The 13289-nt window shown below is 36.1% G+C and overlaps 3 protein-coding genes across 4 annotated transcripts; 2 read left to right on the plus strand and 1 right to left on the minus strand.

Annotated features, from left to right (window-relative positions):
• Nucleotides 1–345: 345 nt before the first annotated feature.
• On the plus strand, nucleotides 346–4516 carry LOC132172453 (F-box/FBD/LRR-repeat protein At5g56420). Of its 2 annotated transcripts, none has more exons than XM_059583962.2 (4): nucleotides 346–454; nucleotides 929–1887; nucleotides 2731–2880; nucleotides 4433–4516. In XM_059583962.2, exons 2-4 carry the CDS (start codon nucleotides 943–945, stop codon nucleotides 4466–4468), a joined length of 1131 nt encoding a protein of 376 aa, XP_059439945.1. In that variant the 5' UTR covers nucleotides 346–454; nucleotides 929–942; the 3' UTR covers nucleotides 4469–4516. The 2 variants fall into 2 exon arrangements, with proteins under 2 accessions (XP_059439945.1, XP_059439944.1); XM_059583961.2 differs by lacking the exon at nucleotides 4433–4516 and adding an exon at nucleotides 2983–3391.
• Nucleotides 4517–4599: 83 nt separating this feature from the next.
• On the plus strand, nucleotides 4600–7674 carry LOC132171381 (F-box/LRR-repeat protein At4g14103). The gene is given in 4 exon segments (XM_088513157.1): nucleotides 4600–5460; nucleotides 5463–5594; nucleotides 6937–7086; nucleotides 7192–7674. Coding segments are annotated over 4 exon segments (1410 nt in total). The 5' UTR covers nucleotides 4600–4614; the 3' UTR covers nucleotides 7474–7674.
• Nucleotides 7675–11328: 3654 nt separating this feature from the next.
• Nucleotides 11329–13075, minus strand: LOC132172445 (phospholipase A1-IIgamma-like). Its single transcript, XM_059583953.2, has 2 exons — nucleotides 12470–13075; nucleotides 11329–12247 (listed from the first exon to the last, which is right to left on the minus strand). Exons 1-2 carry the CDS (start codon nucleotides 13049–13051, stop codon nucleotides 11564–11566), a joined length of 1266 nt encoding a protein of 421 aa, XP_059439936.2. The 5' UTR covers nucleotides 13052–13075; the 3' UTR covers nucleotides 11329–11563.
• Nucleotides 13076–13289: the final 214 nt, after the last annotated feature.

Genomic DNA, 13289 nt, shown 5'->3' on the forward strand with positions numbered 1-13289 from the left:
AGATGTTTTGATATTAATTTATACTTTAGTAATAGAAATAGATTTTTTGAATTCTTAACGTATTTTATTGTATAGATTTTCCTTTTTAAGTCCCAATAATTGTTTTCAAACTAAATTATTAGAATTTTACTATATCAATCTTTATCACTTTTGAAACACAATGAAATATTGAACATACTAACATAATAAAAGGATATATAGTAATATGATAACATCCCAACAGAGCAATCTTTAACACCTTTTTTCTCCAAACGCTGACGTTTTACTTCATCCAATCAGCAACTGCAAATGCTCAGGTTTTGGAGGGAATTCTTATCCTTATTCCCCGCCAAAAAATAGACCTATAAAAAAATATTCCCCCATCCCTTTCTTGATTCACTTCGCTTCCCCCTACTGAAACACCAATCCACCCACGAGAAGCGCCATCGTTTAGTTCCTGCCGGTGGCATTAGCGGTAACTAGTTCCTGCCGGTGGCATTATAACTATCCAGCCTTTGTTTTTATCATTCTTTAAGATTTCAGTCTTTGTTATCTGATTTCCAACTTTTCTCTCCCACTCGTTTTGTAATTTTCTCTTCGCAATCATTTCTTTAGGATTATCATGACCATCTTGCCTTGTTTTACTCACGGATTGTTTGGCATAGGTTTTGTTAGAATAATGTAAGATCTTTTTCATATTAGTCTTAGATTTATTTTTTCTTACTATAATCCTCTGTTTTTATTAAAATTTTTGTGGTTCAATTGTAAAATCAAGTCATTCAAATATTATCTTATTGTATTTTATTTATTATAACAGGGATCTTTCAATCTGGCCAAGATTCTGTAACGTTAAAAATTCTGTAATAGTTCATGTTTATAGCTTGAAATTTTTTTCTTCCTAAAGCTCTGTATTTTGTTTAATTTTTCTGACAAAGTATTGGGGATATAGGGGAACATCTGAATATGGAGGCAAATTCAGTTATTCATAAACCCAAAAGGCAGAAACTGAATGAAAAACAAGGCATTGAGGGGCAAAGCAAATGCTTTGGTAACTTACCAGATGTGGTTCTTCGACACATTCTTTCCTTTCTTCCCATAAAAGATGCTGTTAGAACGAGTGTACTTTCTAAAAGGTGGGAATTCCTTTGGACTTCTAATCCCAATCTTAATTTTGGAGAAGCTGTGCCTGGTATGAGAAGAATGCTCATGTATTTTGTGGAAAGAGTGCTTTATCTTCGGGGATCGTCTGATATAAAAGAATTTCTTCTCGATTTTGATGTGGAATGTGATGCATCTCTTGTCAAGTCATGGATCACTGCTGCAGTAAGGCGTAATGTTCAAACTTTGAGTCTCTGCCTTTGGGACTTGAGACGACATTTTTCCTTGCCTCCTTGTGTGTTTAGTTGTAAGACACTGAGAAGCTTCTTCCTTGATATGCCGTCTATCCTCAAAATTCCTTCTAGAATCTGTTTCTCAAATCTAGAGATACTGAGTATCACAGGTGTTACATTTTTGGATGGTAACACAACGCAGCAGCTTTTTTCTGGTCTGCCAGCCCTTGAAGTGTTGTATTTAGAGAATTGCAGATGGGGGTGTCGCAAAGTTCTGAGTATTTCTGCCCCCAAGCTTCATTCTTTAACCATAATCGAAGCTCATATGCAGGATCCGAGTGATTGTCAGTTCAAGATTTTGGGAGCTACTCTTAAATGTTTTCTTTACACTGGTGAATTCTTCAACGAATATTGCTTTTATGACTCGTTCTCACTAGAAAGGGCAGATTTTGATGTTGTTTGCTGTGGTAAGTGGGCAAGTAATGAGAGGGCAAGACAAGTTGCTTACCGCATGTTTAAGGTGCTTTTATCGATCCCTAATGTAAAAGACCTAAGACTATATGGTATTGGATATGAGGTACGTTTACTTCTCTCATTATAATTTAAATGGTGGAAAAATATCTGACTTTTTACGTGTAGTGGAACCCTGCACCAAGTAATGTAGCAGTGATAAAATCTGCAATGTATTTCACTTCCTAACAAGTGCCACTGTAAAAAAAATTTCATATTTCTATACCAACTCCAAAGAACAATTATGTTATGGATCCCACTATACCTTTAGTTTCTAATAAGTTTTTAATTTGGTGATTCAGTTGTCAAGAAAATTTGCATAATGAGATCTTTAGTTGTTTACCTTTTGTGGTGCATCAAATGGTTAAAATTGAAGTATAATCATGTAATACTTGATTTAGTAAAAGAGATCAAAGGATGATCTACGCTAATTAATACATTTGCTCATTCTATTTTCTTCTTTTTATATAAGTAATGAGACTAAATGGGTTAGTTTCGATCTGTATGGGAATGGGAAAATCATTTGAGGATATTTTCTACTCATGGTTTCTATTTTGCATGGTGAGAGATTCTGTATGTTGTCTATGTTCATGTAGGCTTTGTGTTATTGACAGTAAATGCCATCTTCTTCTTGCTTGGTCAAGACTTGAAGCTAAGTCTTACCTGACCCCATCCAATCTCTTACAACTTGAGCCAAAGCCCAAGTAACTTTTTACCAATACTAGAAAATGGATGGAAATTATTCATTAGATTTGTCTCTAATTCCAAGCTATTCTTGTTGCTTATCTCGTAATCATTAATTAGGTTTCACTACTATACCATTATCCTTTTATTATGTGTTTGTCATTTTCACTTGATTTGTCCCACTTAAGTCTCTTAATTATGATGCATTGTTTTATCTTGTTTTTAGGTTTTAGCATATGCACCAGAACTCCTACCTAAGATGCCTATCTTCAATAATCTGTGGTATTTGAAATTGGGGACATTAAATCTTGAATGTGCAGCACTATTGAAGATATTGCAAAATTCTCCCTGTCTTGAGACTCTAAAATTTTTTGAGGTAAACTTCACTGGGCGACAATGTTTACCATAATCAATCTTTCCATTTTGTTGCATATATAGCATGATAGCTGAACATTTAATTTCCAATGATAATTAGCAGATCGATCCGATTTCCAATTGTGAGAAAGTTGATCTAATATTGGATCCAGCCACTTCATGTTTCTTGTCTCATCTCACGCGCATTAAATTTTGTCGTTATGATGGAAAGGACTTTAATGCAGTAAAGATTTTGCTCAAGAAGGCAATTGCTTTGGATGAAATAGTTATATCTTTTGAAAAGTCTGTTGAAAAGAACTTAGAGATGCAAGAAAATCTCCTCAAACAGTTGATAAAGCTCCCTAAAGGGTCAGAAAATTGTGAAATCACTTTGAAATGAGCTTTTCTTGAACTCTTGCTCTAAAAAAAGCCATTAATTAATTTCTGTAATGGCTTGTTAGGATTTTACCCTACCTAGGCAACTTGCTGTAATAGAATGTTGGTTTATGTTATTTGTGATAATTAGTTTTGAATCCTCCAAGCTTGTAAGCTTATGTTAATTTTGTGTTCAATGTTTTATTTTATTTCTTTTCGTTCTTGATTTAGTGTTATTTATAATGCTGTCATTGGAAAATCAAATCCAGTCTTTGAGTGTTGGGTGTATTGGTAGCTTTCAAAGTCACTCACTCAAATGGTGATGGCGCTCTACAATGAGATGCTTATTAATACTTGGTTTTATATAAGGGCAAAATGTAAAATTAGATCGATATACAAGAAGCTTGGCACTCACTCAAATTTTATATAATTATTTTAAATATACAAGTATATATAAATGTATAAAATATATATATTTTTTCCAAATACTTCTAGGCTTCTAGCATTTACTCTACACTTCCCTATATATGCGTTTCATTCCCGCAACCGCGTTAAACGCGCCAACTTCGTGCCGATGTATTTTACGTGTGCTCCAAATAGCGCTCCGCCATCTGATCCGTTAAACTCGTTCCTCATCTTTCCGTCTATCTCCCAATAATATCTCTTGATTCTCTGAATTTCAAACTCTCGATGTCTTGAAACCTCAATCAATCTCAGCCGTTCTTTACACCTAATAGCGAAAACCCCAAAGCCCCCTGCCCAAGAACCAGAGGACTCCTTTAATGACACAAAAACCCTCCACCAAATCTTTTCACTTCGTGGTTCCCTTTCGCGGCCCTCCAACCCCATCTATGAGAAACGCCGTCGTTTAGTTCCCACCAGTCGCACCAGCGGTAATCATCCAACCTTTGTCTTTATGATTCTTAAACCATCGTTCTATATTCTATAATTACTTTTTTATATGCCTTTACTCACATTCCCAGATATGAGTCTTTGTTTAGGACTGTCATACCATCTTGCCTTGTTTTACCCATGGATTGTTTGGCATAGGTATTGTTAGAATATGTAAGAGATTTTTTCATATTGTTCTTAGATTTATTTTTTCAAGCTATAATCCTCTCTTTATATTTAAATTTATGCGGTACAATTGTCAAATCAAGTAATTCAATAATTTTTATTATCTTATTTTATTATAACAGGGACCTTTCAAACTGGCCAAGATTCTGCAATGTTGAAAATTTTGCAATAGCTCATGTTTATAGCTGGGATTTTTTCCCTTCCTAAAGCTCCTGTATTTTGTTGAATGTTGGTGTATGAAACTCACTGAGGTTCTACAAAGTTTTCTGAAGAAGTATTGGGGATATAGGGGAACCGTCTGAATATGGAGGCAAATTCTTTGATTCATAAACCCAAAAAGCAGAAACTGAATGAAGAACAAGGCATTTATGGGAACAGAGAAAGCTTAATTAGTAAATTACCTGATGATGTTCTTCTACACATCCTTTCCTTTCTTTCCACGAAAAGTATTATTAGGACGAGTGTACTTTCTAAAAGGTGGGAATTCCTTTGGACTTCTATTCCCAATCTATATTTTGGAAAACCTTTGCCTGCTAATAGAACACTTCACATGAATTTTGTGGAAAGAGCGCTCTATCTTCGGGACGACTCTGATATAAAAGGATTCTTTCTCAACATTGACGTGCAATGTGATGTATCTCGTGTTAAGTCATGGATCACTGCTGCAGTAAGGCATAATGTTCAAAATTTGCATATCCGCCTTCAGGACTTGGAAGGACAATTTTCATTGCCTCAGAGTGTGTTTACTTGTGACACACTGAAATGCTTAGTCCTTGATATTCCATGTATCCTCCAAGTTCCTCCTATAAACTGTTTCTCAAATCTAATTGTGTTAAGACTTGAAAGTGTTGATGATTACACAACCCAGCAGCTCTTTTCTGGTTTGCCAATCCTTGAGGTGTTGTATTTAATGGAATGCAGATGGGGGTGTCTCAAAGTTTTGAGGATTTCTGCCCCCAAGCTTCATTCTCTAACCATAACTGAAGCTGATCTGTGGAAACTGAGTGATTGTGATGGTCTGAGTGATTGTGATGATCACCGTGATTTTGAAGGTTGTCGTATTATGATTTTTGGAGCTAATATCAAATGTTTTTTTTACACCGGTGAATTCTTAAATGAATATTGGTTGTACAACTCATTCTCACTAGAAAGGAAATTGATGTTACTCAGTCTAATGTTTCTTACTGTTATAAGAGGACAAGACAAGTTGCTTACCGCATGCTGAAGGTTCTTATAGGGATTGCTAATGTAAAAGACCTAAGACTATACCATTTCGCAGATGAGGTACGTTTGCTTCTCTCTTTATAATTGAGTACATTCTCTTTATAATTGACTATGTTGTGTACAAAATTAAAAATAGAGAAGAGCAGAGAAGAGCAGAATAGAAAATAGATCAATCACATAAGACACCAAGATTTAAGTGGTTCAGCTTAAAAAACCTACATTCACTGACGGAGACGACCCGGAGAAAATTCACTATCAAAAGATAGAGTACAAAGATAACGGGGTGAAAATCACTCAAAACCCAAAACTCCAATACACCCAAATCTCACTCTCATACAAAAGAGAGAGAAAAATGACAAAGAAAACTCTCTTCTTCTCTAAGTGCCATAAGGCACAACATAGTGAGAAAACCCTAATGAAATATGTGGCTTCTAATTTTTCTCCCATGTCACACCTCTTCACGTTGGGCAACACTGCTTTTGTAAGGAGCAAATTTGGTTGCAGAGAAGCCAAACTTGGCTAGGAGTAGGACAACACCGAATCCCACTAGTATTAGGAGTCCAACACCAATATGGAATAGGAGCTCTAAGTCGGCAAATCATGTAAAACCAAACCAAGAGAAAAAGGGATAGTGCATGGCCCCACCGAATTGACTTGAGAAATCAAGTCACACCACAACAGAGTATTTAATGGTGGAAAAGTAAGCCATCCTTTCCACTTCTTGCGAAAAAGAGGTATCATATAAAGGTAAAATTGGAAAGGGTGACAAACTAAGCAACGGCATCCTCTCCATTTCACTTGTCAACAAACTAAAGGGTGAAGCTAATCTGATATAAAAGAAAGCTGCCATTTATTGTGACTCATGTTAGAAGAACATTCTTGTGGATGAGGAAATAGTATGACACAGAGTCTTGACTTCTGAACAACCAATTAAAATGCATAATAAACTCAGATATTCAGCGATTGTCTATGTTAAATGAAAGTTACCAACGAATAGGAATGCGAAAACCATTAGATAAGTTCTACTCGTGATTTCTATTTGAATGGTGAGAAATTCTGTGTATTTTTTATGTTATAATGTAGGCTTTGTGTCATTGATAGTAAAGGCGAAATTATTCTTTTTGCTTGGTAAGACTTGAATCTAAGTCTTACTGACCCCATCCAATCTCTTACAACTTGAGCCCAATCCCAAGTGACTTTATACCTATATTAGAAAATGGCTTGAAATTCTTTATTGGATATATCTTTAATTCCATGTTTATTCTTCTTGTTACTTATTTCATAATCATTAATCACGTTTCACTACTATTCCAGCATGCTTTTGTTTTGCGTTTATCATTTTTATTTGCTTTGTCCAGCTAAAGTCTCTCAATTATGATACATTGCTTTATCATGTTCTTAGGTTCTAACATATGCACCAGAACTCCTACCGACTATTCCTATCTTCAATAACCTAATGTATTTGAAATTGGAGTGGGGAAATCTTGATTCTGGAGCACTATTGAAGATATTGCAAAACTCTCCCAATCTTGAGAGGCTGAAATTTTCAGAGGTAATTTCACTGGACTACAATGTTTATTACTATCACAAATCTTTCCATCCTGTTGCAGATATACCATGATGTCTAAAACATTTAATTTGCATTGAAATTTAGTAGATTGATGAGTGCTCTGATTATAATAAAGATGATATACTATTGGATCCTATGCCGCCATGTTTCTTGTCCACTCTCGAGTGCATTGAAGTCGGTAATTATGATGGATTTGAGAATGAACTTGCTGCTGTAAAGATTTTACTCAAGAATGCAATGGCCTTGGATGAAATGGTTATAACTTTTAAAGAGTGTGATGCAGGAAACTTCGAGATGCAAGAAAAACTATACAAACAGTTAATAGAGTTCGCTATAGGGTCACAAAATTGTAAAATCATTTTGAAATGACTTGTTTTTTGGAACACTTACTCTTCGGAAAAGCCTTTAATTCCTGGTTTTTTGGAAGATTTAAAAGTATGACTTGTTAGCCTTTTACCCTACCTAGGCAACTTGATGTTGGTTTATGTTCTTTGTGAAAATTAGTTTTGAATCCTCCAAACTTGTAAAGCTTATGCTAATTTCATATGTTCAGTGTTTTTTGTTTCTTTTTGTTTTTCTCTCCGATTGGGTCTTGGAAAATCAACTGCAGGCTTTGATTGTTGGGTGTATTGGTAGTTTTTAAAGTCATTTAAAAACAATATTCCCGATTTGAATAGACCGAAATTGGTCATGGAAAATTGGCAATACAATGGGATGCGTATTAATGCATGGTTTTATATAATGATTTACACGTAAAGATGTTCCAATAGTATAGTTTAGCAATAGAAATGCTTGTTGCCCGATCATATTTTCTGATTTCTTATGGTCTTGAAACTCCCAACGTTTTTTTTTTTTTTTTAATTAATTTTTTTTAAAATATTTTATCGTAGGTGAATTCCCCATAACACTCGAAAGCTGTTAAATAAATATCTATAAATATTTATATGTAAGTTACAAAATTAAAAGGTGTCACAAGCGGCACACAACATATACATAATAAAAGGACTATACAACTCAAAAGATAGGCTGATTCGCATTAGTCTATAACAGAAAGTGAGGCGATCCTACTGCTTCAACCGTAGCCTAAGCAAGCATAATGGTCCTCCATTTCTCATCTTACATCATCAACTATTATGGAATTTTCATAATTATTTAGGTGGATAGGTGAGTCTATAATCTTTGTAAATATAAAATTTACTGCTCCTTTAATTATGAGCCTATCTTTTTTGGAAAATATCTCTTTTGAGTGTTTATAATAACAAAAGCTATGTTAAAGTTTTACAAAAACGAGTTGATTCTTACCTAAAAATTATAGGTGATAAATAAGCACTTGAAATTTTGTTTAATACAATGTAATAAAAATTCCTTCATGTTTTTCTTAACCTTAGCTATATATATACACGTTTCGAGTCCCTTACTAAGAAATGTATACGTACAACTGATACAAGTACCTTTAAAGCAATAAAGCATCACAAACATAAAGGCCTCGTTTGCCAACAGCCCGGGGCCGGCACTGTAGCTGGAACGGTATTGTTCCAGCTACAGTGCCATCTGATGGGTTGCAGGCTGCTCAGTCAAAATGCACACAATTTTCAAAAACAAAACTTAAATTATTCACTTCCCACACCTCAACCACAACCGGATAACTGAAATTATTATTATATTTTTTTTTAAAAAAATGAAAATGAAAAATATTAATAAAAAAAAAAAAACGGAGAACCCGATCGGGGTGGCTCCTTGGCCAAAATGGGGTGGCCGAACCACCCCATTTTTGGCCAAGGGGGTGGTCCGGCCACCTCCTTGGCCAAAAAAAGAAAAAAGAAAAGGGGACCGGTTGCATTTGGGGGTGGCCGGACCACCCCCAAGGGGCTGGGGTGGTTTTGGCCACCCCACACCAGCCACCCCTTTGGCCAAAAATGGGGTGGTTCGGCCACCCCATTTTGGCCAAGGAGCCACCCTAATCGGGTTCTTCGTTTTTTTTTTCTTTCTTTTTTATTTTTAAAATAATAATTTCAGTTGTGATTATCCGGTTGTGGTTGAGGTGTGGAAAGTGGATAATTTAAGTTTTGTTTTTAAAAATTGTGTGCATTTTGACTAAGCAGCCTGCAACCCATCAGATGGCCCTGTAGCTGGAACAGTACCGTTCCAGCTACAGTGCCAACCCCGAGCTGTTGGCAAACAGGGCCAAATAAATCCCATAAAACTCGACCTATGCAATACAATTTTTTACTCTCACTATCCTTTTTACACTCTGGGAGTTTGCTTCTGACTGCTTCTCAATAACTTGTCATTCATTTACTACTAGAGGACTTGTCCCTATTTAACGTTTCTTCGGTCTTCAGCACTAGGAGCTTGGTCCATCTTATTGGGGACCTGTCCCATCTTCTTTTTTTTCTTTTTCCTTTTTTTTTTTTTTCCTAATCAAAGCGGGGAAAAAGGGGAACTTGTCCCTTCTTATTATAATTATTATTAGGTTAACCATACTTCATGACTTAGAGCATTCTTACTAGCTTCTTCATCATTTTTCTTACATTTAAAGATCTAAACTACTTTTTGCTTTTCTTTATCAAAATACACCTCAACAGTTTCCCTTAATCATTCTCTATATTATTAAAATATATTTTTTTAATTATATTATATATATGAGAGGAGAGATGAGAGAAAATTGTGAGACATAAGAGGAGAGAGGAGAGGAGAGAGAATCATTTTTTTTTTATTTTAATAATCATAAGGATTGCAATAGTAAAACCTAAAACATTGGGTTCCATAACTTCCATTGTAGCAATCCTAATGTTTAAGGTTCATTTAGGGATTCTGTTGTAGGATTTTTTTGCGATTTTTTAGACATATTCCCTAAACTTAGGGAACAGCCTCCCTTTTAGGGAGAAAGGGAGTCTGCCGATAATGCTCTTATCCTTAGAGACTTGTCTCTGACTCTCTTGGCCTTGCTAAAGACTTATTAATTTTTTTTTTTTTTTTTTCAATGCGAGGAAGGGAGAATTACAAAAACAATAAATACATAGAGGATAACGCCATCATAAGAACAGTTAGAAATTGATCAAATAAATAATCTGACCCATTAGAGAAACTAATACCGCGCCATAAAAGGCGGTATTTATATGATGCAATTTATGCAACTGTCATGACATGATCATGTTGTAACTTGTTTAATCAAAAATAAGCAATCTTAAAATAGTTGACACTCATTGAAAGTAAACAACAACATTAATAAATTATGTCAATTGTTCTAAGGATGGACTAACTTGGTCTTTTATCAAAATCTTAGGAGGTCCTGTGATAAAAATGAAACTCTAGGGGGGTAAAAATAAAGTTTTCAAATCTCATGAGGGTATTAAGTATTTAACCCTTATTATTATTGTAAAAACTTGACTTGTTCTCAACAAACAACCGATTTTTCTTCTACCGCAGTAGCACAAGAATTCTAACATTTCTTCTATAAAGCTTCCACTACAACTCGTAACATTGGTGGTTAACGGTTAATTTGTGTGGTTAAATGGAGTCAAGGAGAGGTATGAAAATTAGGGAATGGGAGGGAAAAATCACTCTCCAATAACAAAGAATAACGTCCTTAGGGTCTAATGAAAGTTGTGGCTTATGATGTTCATATTGGCCGTGAGAAAACTGAGTTTTAATGTGCAAGTTGGGTTATAAAATAAAACAGTTCGAGGCTGTCATGTTAAAAAAAGGGGGGAGGTCGCGTTCAAACGGTAACTAATTAGGTTTCACAATTTATCACTTATGTCGTTCGAACGAGGTACAAAAGCCGTTACAATCGAGTGTCTTAGATCTAGATCGATTGATGATTATCGTCGTATTTGAACCATGCATCTTCGAACGTGGCTGCAAGCAGGGTTCTCGATTAGATCTTTGTGAAACAATTTGATTCAGCCGCATTTGAACCAAATACGATTGCCCTTGCAATCAAGCCTCTCGGAAGCTTGAAATTGGAAACCATGTAGTATTTCATGCAACCGCCTTGCGATTTTGATTGCAATCAAGCTATTTTGGAACTCGATTTTTGAAGTGCCTTGATAATATGGTTCAAACGTCTTTCGAACGAGCCCGTATATATGCTATTTAATGATATTTAAAATATTGGGAAGCATAGCCATTTCTGTATCAGTAGTGCGTGTGCCTATGCATAAAATTTATTACAAGTTGCATAATGCACAGAAAACGTCCATGCATAAAAGGTACAGCCAAACAGGACTGATCGACGCGAACAAGAGCTAGCAAATCGAGCCGAAAAACTCAAAGCTCACACTTTTATTTGTGGAGAGATAAGATTATCATCACTCTTATCTCTTTTTTTTTATTTAGTACATGCATTAAGATTAACATACAATGAAATGGACCGATGGCTTTATTTAGTACGTGCACAACGGCTGCCTCACACAATTTTCTAATGAGGCATGATTATATGAAATTATCATCACTCTCACTTTCCATTAACACCCATGAGACGTCTTCGTTTTGGGCCATAAGCTTGTTCTTTGCTGTCATCACTCTCATGATCTAGCAACACCCAAGAGCCATCATCGTTTTGGACCATAGACTTGTTCTTCGTAATCCACCAATTATCAAGTACAAGCAACTCAGGGTTCAGAGCGGCCGACTTCTTGTTTACAAGTGCAATTTCACGGTTCACATCCAAATTAAATTCGCCATTGTCCCCATGTGTTCCAGCAACTCCATGCAGATAAACTTCCAAATTATGCGCGTTAGGATTATTAGTTTTTAAGAAGGGCGATTTGCGAGTATCAATTATCAACTCCTCTCCCACATCTACGTATGGGAAAAGCACCGGCACGGACGGTGGCAGGTCGGGGACAATATCGCCTGCTGGCTTGTTGTTGACGCGTAAGATATGAATATTTTTTAGATCAGAAAATACTTGGAGAAATCCATTGTCCCCGACGCGGGGCACACCAAACCCAAAGACTGTGACGAGACATGGATTGACTGGATCGTCTGCACCCGAGGGCTTGAGGTTATATCCATTGTAAACAATGTCCACGGCATTCAAAGTTGCCATTGCAGCGCCCATGCTGTGGCCTGCCACAGTAATGCTCACTTCCTCGTCCTTGTAAAGCTCTAAAAGTCTACTTACCTCGCTCAGAACCTGAAAGCAATATATGCCATATTAATATATATATATATATATATATATATATATACATACATGTTTTCTCTCCTTGTAAGATATATACGTACGGTAATCAAATCAATTAAGGATAAATGGTTGTAGTACATTAATATAAAATCAAATCATCTAGCTAATAAAAATACTACACCCTGCTGTGTGTACGTACGTGGACATATAATTAATAATATGAAATATCACCTGGTCTCTGCAACTAATAGAATTGTACGTGGAAGCCTCGTGAGACGTAGTGTACATGGAGTACCAACCATGGTGCACCTTAGGATCATGTTCCTTTCCAAGTATTGCAGAAGCTGAGACCAAATCGAACGTCAGATCATTTATCCACTCCGCCTCCCCTTCAGTTCCCCTCCAAGAAATCAAAATGTCCCTCCTCCCTAGCACGGTGCTTCCTGTGTCTGTCGTCACCCCCACGTACCCAATCCAATTTGAATCCCCAGCCGGTGGATCAGCAGATATGGACTTTTTGATGAGGCCGTCGCTGCTTGAGATATCTGTTGTAGCATAGAAATATTTTGTCACTTCATAGTCATATGGATTACCCTTTTCTAAGCCCACCATAGAGAACAAGTGCCTCTTGGCATAGCGGGAAAGTCCACAGTTCTGAGACTCCTTGTCGCCAATGAAGGCGTCGGAAACAGCTGCAACCCGTTCACCGTAGTGAATGATATACCGGCGGAGATCAAGATCGAGAGGATCTAACAGACCTTCCCAGTCCTTCTCACCGCTGAGAGCCCTCCAATTGGTTGCTATGTTACTCATGATTCTTTTCTTTGCCTCAACTCGATCACAATTGTGATATTTGATTCTCATCCCCATGCAAACGTATCAAATTTATAAGCGATAGTTTATGATTTCCAGTTGTTAATTCGCAACTAAAACGTGATTTGTATGGACTGTCGAAACATTGATTTCTATTTATTAATTGTCAGGAAAAAAAAAAAAAAAAACGTAATATGCGTATATATTCGGTTGATGGTCTACAGAAAAAATAATAATA

The sequence above is a fragment of the Corylus avellana genome, chromosome 1 (assembly GCF_965113065.1).
Source record: "Corylus avellana chromosome 1, dhCorAvel1.hap1.2, whole genome shotgun sequence".
Taxonomy (NCBI): domain Eukaryota; kingdom Viridiplantae; phylum Streptophyta; class Magnoliopsida; order Fagales; family Betulaceae; genus Corylus; species Corylus avellana.